Below are 8,330 nucleotides of genomic sequence, written 5' to 3'. Positions count from 1 at the left end.
GAGCCGTGCTTTATTTTTTTCTAATAGACATATCACCATTTGCTATATCAGATTTATTTTTATGTTTTATCTTGGGGAATTTTTTATCTTCTTTAATGAACTGAAAGATGGCGATATATTCCTCATGCTCTTAAAACTTGAAGCTCCATGAAAACATGGAGCTATATTTAATTTGTTTATATAGTATCCTCAGTGAGTCATATAATTCCTGGCACACAGTAGACGTTTAATACATTTTTTTGAATGAGTGAATGCCTTTTAACTTTAACAGAGAGACTAGCTTGGATTTTTTATGAGTATATATGCGGGTATTCAAACCTATGGCAACTATATATGATTAGATGGTCCTTGTAAATGTACATTTTATAGAAATAGTTTATCCATTTAAAGATTGGCTTTCTAAGCATTGTTCAATTAATTTTTTTTTTCTTTTTAACTATTATGGTTTTTTTTTTTTTTTTTTAGAGACAGAGTCTTACTTTGTCACCCTTTGTGGCTATTGTGGCATCATAGCTCAAAGAAACCTCAAACTCTTGGGCTCAAGTGATTCTCTTGCCTCCGCCTCCCAAGTAGCTGGGACTATAGGTGCCTGCCATAACGCCCAGCTATTTTTAGAGACGAGGTCTTACTCTGGCTTAGGCTGGTGTTAAACCTGTGACCTCAAGCCATCCACCCACACCAGCCTCCGAGAGTGCTAGCATTACAGGCATGAGCCACCACGCCCGGCCCTGTTATGGGTTCTTATTAGTTGAACATAATATATTTTTATACGGTACATGTGATGTTTGACATAGGCATATAATGTGAATTAATCAAATCAGGGTAATTGGGCTTTCTATCACTTCAGGAATTTATCATTTCTTCATGTTAGGAACATGCTAATTCCATTCTTTTAGTTATTTTAAAATATACCCTAACTTGGGTGGCGCCTGTGGCTCAAGGAGTAGGGCGCCAGTCCCATGTACCGGAGGTGGTGGGTTCAAACTAGCCCTGGCCAAAAAGCTGCCCACCCCTCAAAAAAATATATAGATAAATATATCCTAGCTTACTGTTAATTATAGTCACTTTGTTGTGCTGTCAAATATTGTTCCTTATATTTAATTATAGTTTTTGAACTCACTAGTATTGTTTAATTTGAATCAGTTCAGACCTATTGTGTTTGACCTTTCTCAAATCCCAGTGCCTTATTTATCGTGTATAATAGCATGACGTAGATATGGAGGCATGTTTTTTTCCTCTAAGTATGCATGCTGCTCTGGGAAGAGTTAAAAGGGAATGGTATAGCATTTTGCTATTATATAGTTACTCAGCCTGCTATGGTTTTAAATTAAGTCTTATGGCACTTGAAAAATATTCCTATTTTAAACTTTGGTTATAAATTATCTTTTAAGGAACCATTTGGATATGACTCAGTAAACAAAGGTGGTCTGAACTATTCAAGTATCAAATTATATTCATCTAATATGCATAGCTCTTCAAAAGTTGTACTTTGTAAAACAGTTGAATTATTTGAATATTTCCATATTCTGATGGCCTAAATCATCATTTCTGAGAATTATAAGCAAGTATAAAAGAAAAATAGTATAAGATGCTTGATTAATTACCTACCTATAAATCATTAAAGGAGCTTATGTATGTATGTTAATAAAACTGAGTGTGTTGGTGATTGTTTGATATGTTTATCATCCCTTTATATAGAGATGGCATCTACTTCCTCTGGAAAGATGTGTAACCACAGAGCTCTAGGTCCTAAAGAGATTGTCTTTGTTCTTGCTGAAAAAATAATGTGGAATTTAAATTAGAAAATTAATTCAGAAATTAAACAAAAAGATTCAGTTTACTTCTGTCAATAATTTTTTGGGTCCAATAACCAGTGTATTTTATGGACAAAAAATAGGTGTGAAAATAGTATGATATTACACACTTGTGTATATACTTACACACATATAATATATGCCTTTTTATCTCTTCCAGTTTTGTTAGCATTATGAGACTTCTTTATTTTGTGACACTAAGCTTTTATATCTCCATATGGAAGTAGTACTTTAATAGAATTTTGGGGAGAAAAAAACTATAGTTGTTATTTTCTTGTTTACAGGAAGGGAGGAAATAATAAGTTAATAAAGATCTATCATCGAGATGGTAAATATGGCTTTTCTGATCCTCTGACGTTTAATTCTGTGGTGGAGCTCATTAACCACTATCATCATGAATCCCTTGCTCAATACAATCCCAAACTTGATGTGAAGCTGATGTACCCAGTGTCCAGATACCAACAGGTATGATAACAGAAGTCCTTGATAACCACTGAGCAAGTCATTATTTAATAGCATCACTTGATTCTATTTAGCAGCCTGATCAATTAAAAAAAAAAGAAACCTAGTTATTTTACATTTCCTACTTAAGATTATATACATATATATATATATATATATACTTTTTTTTTTAAAGAGAGACAGAGTCTCACTTTATCACCCTCAGTAGAGTGCCGTGGCATCACAGCTCACAGCAACCTCCAATTCCTAGGCTTAGGTGATTCTCTTACCTCAGCCTCCCGAGTAGCTAGGACTACAGGCGCCTGTCACAAACGCCTGTCTATTTTTTGTTGCAATTTGGCTGGGGCCAGGTTTGAACCCACCACCCTCAATATATGGGGCCAGCACCCCACCCACTGAGCCACAGGTGCCACTAAGATTTTATATATTTTTAGAACCTATTTTGTGACTTCTCTTCTATAATACTCATTGCATGTATTTATTAACTTTGTACACAAATCCTTTATGTTTATTCACTTAATACTTCATTTCTTAATTTTTAAAATATTATTTTGATATGATTTAAAGGCTTATCTTAGTGTTAACAAAAGGATTTAGTGTCTTTGCATTCTTAATGTTATATAATGACTTAAATTTCTATAGTAGAAATATAATTAAAAAATAAATACATGGTTAAGGTAATATTTTCCCTAAAAAGTAGATATGGAAAAATTCATGTATCAGAATTATTAACATTCTTTATTTCTTTTGTTTACCTCTGCAGGATCAGTTGGTAAAAGAAGATAACATTGATGCAGTAGGTAAAAAACTGCAAGAGTACCACTCTCAGTATCAGGAGAAGAGCAAAGAGTATGATAGACTATATGAAGAATATACCAGAACATCCCAGGTTAGTGTATTTTTGTTGTTTGGGCAAGTATGCAATGTTCCAATTCATCAGATTTTCTATTACATAATTCACTTGATAATTTTTAGCTGTCTTAATATCTTAAACTGCCTTTTTGAGACATCAGTGATACAAATTTCCCTCTCATTTATAGATCACTTTTCTCTTGGTTGAGGTTATAATCTGTATCCATTAGTGTTAACTAGTTAGTGTTAACTGGTGGCAAGTGACCAAAAAATAGCAAAGATTTCAGATAGAAATTTATTTTTCTTCATGTGTATATAGGCACTGGAACTTACAGCAAGTACTCATAGACTTATTTTATCTTGATGCTTTGCTATCTGTGGAAGTCGGCTTACTATAAAATCAGCCATTACCACCATATTGTAATAAACAGGAAGGAAGAATAGGAAGGAGAAAGGCTTTCTGGTTTTTATTTGTTTAGACAAAGGCTCATGCTGTCACCCTGGGTAGAGTGCCATGGTGTCATAGCTTATAGCAACCTCAAACTCTTGGGCTCAAGGGATCCTCTTGCTTCAGCCTCCTGAGGAGATGGGACGATAGGTAACACTTTTTGGGGGTGGTGGGGTGGGGGGAGAGGTCTTGCTCTTGCTCAGGCTGGTCTCCAACTCTAGAGCTCAAGCAATCCACCTGCTTCAGCCTCCCAGAGTGCTAGGATTACAGGTGTGAGCCACTTTGCCTGGCCTGGCTTTGCTTTGTGTTTTTAAGGTGACTTGCTAGCAGAAGCATACGCTGTTTTCGCTTTTCTCCCACCGGCTAGAATTTAATCCCATGGTCACACTTAGCTGTAGGTCACAACTAGCTATGCAGGAGGCTTTAAAAACTAGTCTTTTATTTGGTCAGGTGTGCTGAACCGATTTGGGGGAGATTTACTGAGGAAAGAGTGGATGAATGGAATTATGGAACCACTAGTAGACTTAGCCACACAGTTTTTAGATGATTAACCTTAATGTCAGAATTATTTTATCATATTTATGATATAGAGCAAAATTCTGTAGAATAATCCTGTTCTTTTCCTAGAACTCCTTATTTGTGTTACTGCTTTTTTTTTTTTTTTGAGACAGTCTCACTTTGTTGCCTATCATAGCTTACAGCAACCTCAAACTCTTGTGCTCAAGCAATTCTCCTGCCTCAGTTTTTCATTTTTTTTTTTTAGTAGAGAGTTCTCATTCTTGCTCAGGCTGGTCTTGAACTCATGAGCTCAAACATTCTACCTGCCTTGGCCTCCCAGAGTGCTAGGATTACAATGTGAACTACTGTGCCTGCCCTGTTACTGCTTTTGATTATTTTTTAGCTAGACTTGGATTGGTTTAATTTGCCCTAAGTTTTTATTTAGTACATAAAAGGTGTTGGGAATTTTGGCCAGGTGCAGTCACCACACATAGCTAATTAAAAAAATTTTTTTTAGAGCTGAAGTCTTGCTATGTTGCTTAGGCTGGTCTTGAACTCCTGGCCTCAAGTCATCTTCCCAACCTTAGCTTTCTCAGCTCCTGAGATTTCAGGCATGAGCCCCTCTGCCCAGCCTGCTTTTAGTTTATTTATTTTTTTGTGACAGAATCTCACTCTGTCACCTGGGCTAGAGTACAGTGGTGTCATCATAGCTTACTACAACCTCAGGCTCCTGGGCTTGTGTGATTCTCCTGCTTCAACCTCCAAGTAGGTGGAAACTACAGATGTGTGCTACCATGCCTGGCTAATTTTTCTAATTTTTTATAGAGATGGAGTCCTGCTTTTGCTCAGGCTAGTTTTGAACTCCTGGGCTCAAGTGAGCCTCCTACCTTGGCCTCCCACAGTGTTAGGATTACAGATGTGAGCCACTTTGCCCGGCCAAGGTTTCTTAATATCATCTTGTTTCCCTTGTGATTTCTTTTTTGACCCATGTGTTATTTAATTTCTAAATATTTGGGCCTTTACAGCTGGGTGCCATGTATAGTAAGACTGTTCTAAAGTTGTTGGTATAATGTGCTATACATATCAAGTAAGTTAAGGTAGTGTGGTAGTGTCATTCAGCTATTTTATAGCTTTATTAATTTTTTTGCTAATTGTCCTAGATGTCAGTTACTGTGAGGAAGTCTTAAAATCTCCAATTATGATTGTAGTTTGGACTATTTCTGTATGGTTCTGTCAACTTTTGCTTTACATATATTGAAATTCTGTTATTAGATGCTTACACATTTCATGGTAAGTTTACCCTTTTACCAGTATGAAATACTCTTTATATCTGGGAATCCTCTAGAAGTGTACTTTGTCTCATATATCGAGCTTTCATATGCTTATGCTTATTTGCATGATATGTCTTTTTCCATCTTTTTACTTTCAGTCTGTTCTGTCTTTATCTTTTTTTTTTTGAGCCAGAGTTTCAATTCCTGAAGAATATTGCATTTGTACTTGAGACAAATATGTATTCTACTGTTGTTGGGTGGAGTGTTCTAGATATGTCTGTTAGGTATAATTAGCTTACAGTGTTGCTGAAGTCCTTTATTTCCTTATTCATTTTCTGGCTGGTAATTCTATCCATTATAGAATGTGGGTTATTGAGTCTCTATTATTGTAGGTTGTCTACTTCTTTTAGTTTTGTCAATTTTTGCTTTATATATTTTGAGGTTCTGTTATTAGAAACATTTGTGTATATAATTGTTATCTTTTAAAAAAAAATTTTTATTACTTTTTTTTGAGACAGAGTCTCAATATGTCACCCTGGGTAGAGTTCCATGGCGTCACAGCTCCCAGCAACCTCAAACTCTTGGGCTTAAGCGATTCTCTTGCTTCAGCCTCCCAAGTAGCTGGAACTACAGATACCCACCACAACGCATGGCTATTTTTTGGTTGCAGTTGTTTAGCTGGCCCGGGCCGGGTTTGAACCCGCCAGCCTCGGTCTATGTGGCTGGTGCTGTAACCACTGTGCTACAGGTGCTGAGTCTTCATCATACCTCTCTTTTAAAAACTCAACAACAATTAAGAAACAACCAATGGCCAGGTGCAGTGGCTCATGCCTGTAATCCTAGCACGCTGGGAGGCCAAAGCTGTGGATTGTTTGAGCTGACAGGTTCAAGACCAGCCTGAGTAAGTGCGAGACCCCGTCTCTAAAAAACAGCTGGGTGTTATGGCAGGTGCTTATAATCACAGCTACTTGGGAGGCTGAGACAAGAGAATCACTTGAGCCCAAGAGTTTGAGGTTGCTGTGAGCAGTGACGGCATAACACTCTACTGAGGTAAGATTGTGTCTCAAAAAAAAAAAAAGAAAAAAATAGGCTGGCGGGTGGCGCCTGTGGCTCAGTGTGTAGGGCACTGGCCCTATATATCGAGGGTGGATGGTTTGAACCCGGCCCTGGCCAATCTGCAACAAAAAAAATAGCCAGGCGTTGTGGCAGGTGCCTGTAGTCCCAGCTACTCAGAAGGCTGAGGCAAGAGAATCACTTAAACCCAGGAGTTGGAGGTTGCTGTGAGCTGTGATGTTACAGCACTCTACCCAAGGTGACAGCTTGAGGCTCTGTCTCAAAAAAAAAAGGATCACTTGAACCCAGGAATTTGAGGTTGCTATGAAGTATGACGCCACAAAATTTGAGGTTGCTATGAGCTATGATGCCAGGCCACTCTCTGGAAGGTGACAAAATGAGATTATATCTCAGAAAAATAAAAATAAAAAAAACATGTCATGCCTATAATCCTAGCACTTCGGGAAGCTGAGTCAGGATTGCTTGAGTTCAGGAGTTGAAGGCCAGCCTGAGCAAGAGTGAGAGCCTGTCTCTACTAAAAGTAGAAAAATTAGCTGGGCATTGGGGCAGTCTCCTGTAGCTCCAACTACTCAGGATTCTAAGGCAAGAGGATCACTTGAGCCTAAGAGTTTGAGGTTGCTGGTGACCTATGATGCTACGACACTTTACCAAGGGTGATGAAGTAAGACTCTGTCTCAAAAGAAAGGAAAAATAACAAGTGTTAGGAAGGATTTTTTTTTTTTTTGAGACAGAGTCTTACTTTGTTGCCCTTGGTAGAATGCTGTGGCATCACAGCTCACAGCAACCTCCAACTCTTGGGCTTAAGTGATTGATTCTCTTGCCCTAGCCTCCCAAGTAGCTGGGCACTACAGGGGCCTGCCATAATGCCTGGGTAGTGTTTGGTTGTAGTTGTCATTGTTATTTGGCAGGCCTGGGCTGGATTCAAACCTGCCAGCTCTGGTATATGTGGCTGACACCTTAGCTGCTGAGCTACAGGTGCTGAGCCATCTTTTTTTTTGAGACAGTCTCAAGCTGTCACCCTGGGTAGAGTGCTGTGGTGTAGAGTGCTTGGGCTTAAGGAATTCTCTTGCCTTAGCCTTCCAAGTAGCTGGGACTACAGGGGCCTGCCACAACACCTGACTGTTTTTTTTGTTTCAGTTGTCATTGTTGTTTTAGCTGGCCAGGGCTGGGTTCAAACCTGCCAGCCTGGGTATATGTGGTCAGTACCATACCCATTGAGCTACAGGTGCCACCCACCTTTTGTACTTTCTGAAACTTAAAAAAATAAATATAGTTTCTGAAAAAGAAATTTAATAGCTGCATAATATCCTATTATATGTACAATTGTTTTCCCAACCCCTAATGTTTTTTCTTTTTTTGTAAGAGACAGAGTCTCATTTTATCGCCCTTGGTAGAGTGCTATGGCATCACAGCTCACAGCAGCCTCCAACTCCTGGGCTTAGGTGATCTCTTGCCTCAGTCCCCTGAATAGCTGGGACCATAGGTGCCTGCCACAATGCCAGGATATTTTTTGTTACAGTTTGGCCAGGGTCAGGTTTGAACCCTCCACCCTTGGTGTATGGGGCTGGCGCCCTACCCAAGTGAGCCACAGGTGCCGCCCCCAACTGCTAATGTTAACTGCTTAGGTTGATTTAGTCTGAAGAACCTTCATAACTTTTTCCTCATTTAATCCCCAAAGACTGGCTGCATTGTAGATAATTCTAATTCTATTAAAGTAAGAAACACAAGCTCAAATTTATAGTTAAATACGCATATTTACTCACACGGTACAGATAGTTCAAGTATTAGGTAGAAGGGGAGAGGATATTAAAGTCATTCTGAATAACTACTAAAAAAATCCTGAAAATAAAATGGAATCAAATATCTTACATAGGAAAAGGAACCATTACAGCATCTCTGGCCATTGTAATC

The 8,330-nt window shown here is 38.4% G+C and overlaps 1 protein-coding gene across 4 annotated transcripts in view; it reads left to right on the top strand.

Moving 5' to 3' along the window:
• The window catches only part of PIK3R3 (phosphoinositide-3-kinase regulatory subunit 3), a 155,627-nt gene that overhangs the window by 118,059 nt on the left and 29,238 nt on the right, over positions 1-8,330 (top strand). For all 4 annotated transcript variants that reach the window (XM_003801412.2, XM_012812481.2, XM_012812480.2 and 1 more), the window contains exons 4-5: positions 2,099-2,279; positions 3,040-3,165. In XM_003801412.2, the coding sequence (XP_003801460.1) occupies positions 2,099-2,279; positions 3,040-3,165 (307 nt within the window). The remainder of the gene's footprint in view (positions 1-2,098; positions 2,280-3,039; positions 3,166-8,330) is intronic.

Source organism: Otolemur garnettii, unplaced genomic scaffold (assembly GCF_000181295.1).
Source record: "Otolemur garnettii isolate 467f Iridium unplaced genomic scaffold, OtoGar3 scaffold00210, whole genome shotgun sequence".
Taxonomy (NCBI): Eukaryota; Metazoa; Chordata; class Mammalia; order Primates; family Galagidae; genus Otolemur; species Otolemur garnettii.
This window is presented reverse-complemented; position numbering and strand designations above follow the sequence as displayed.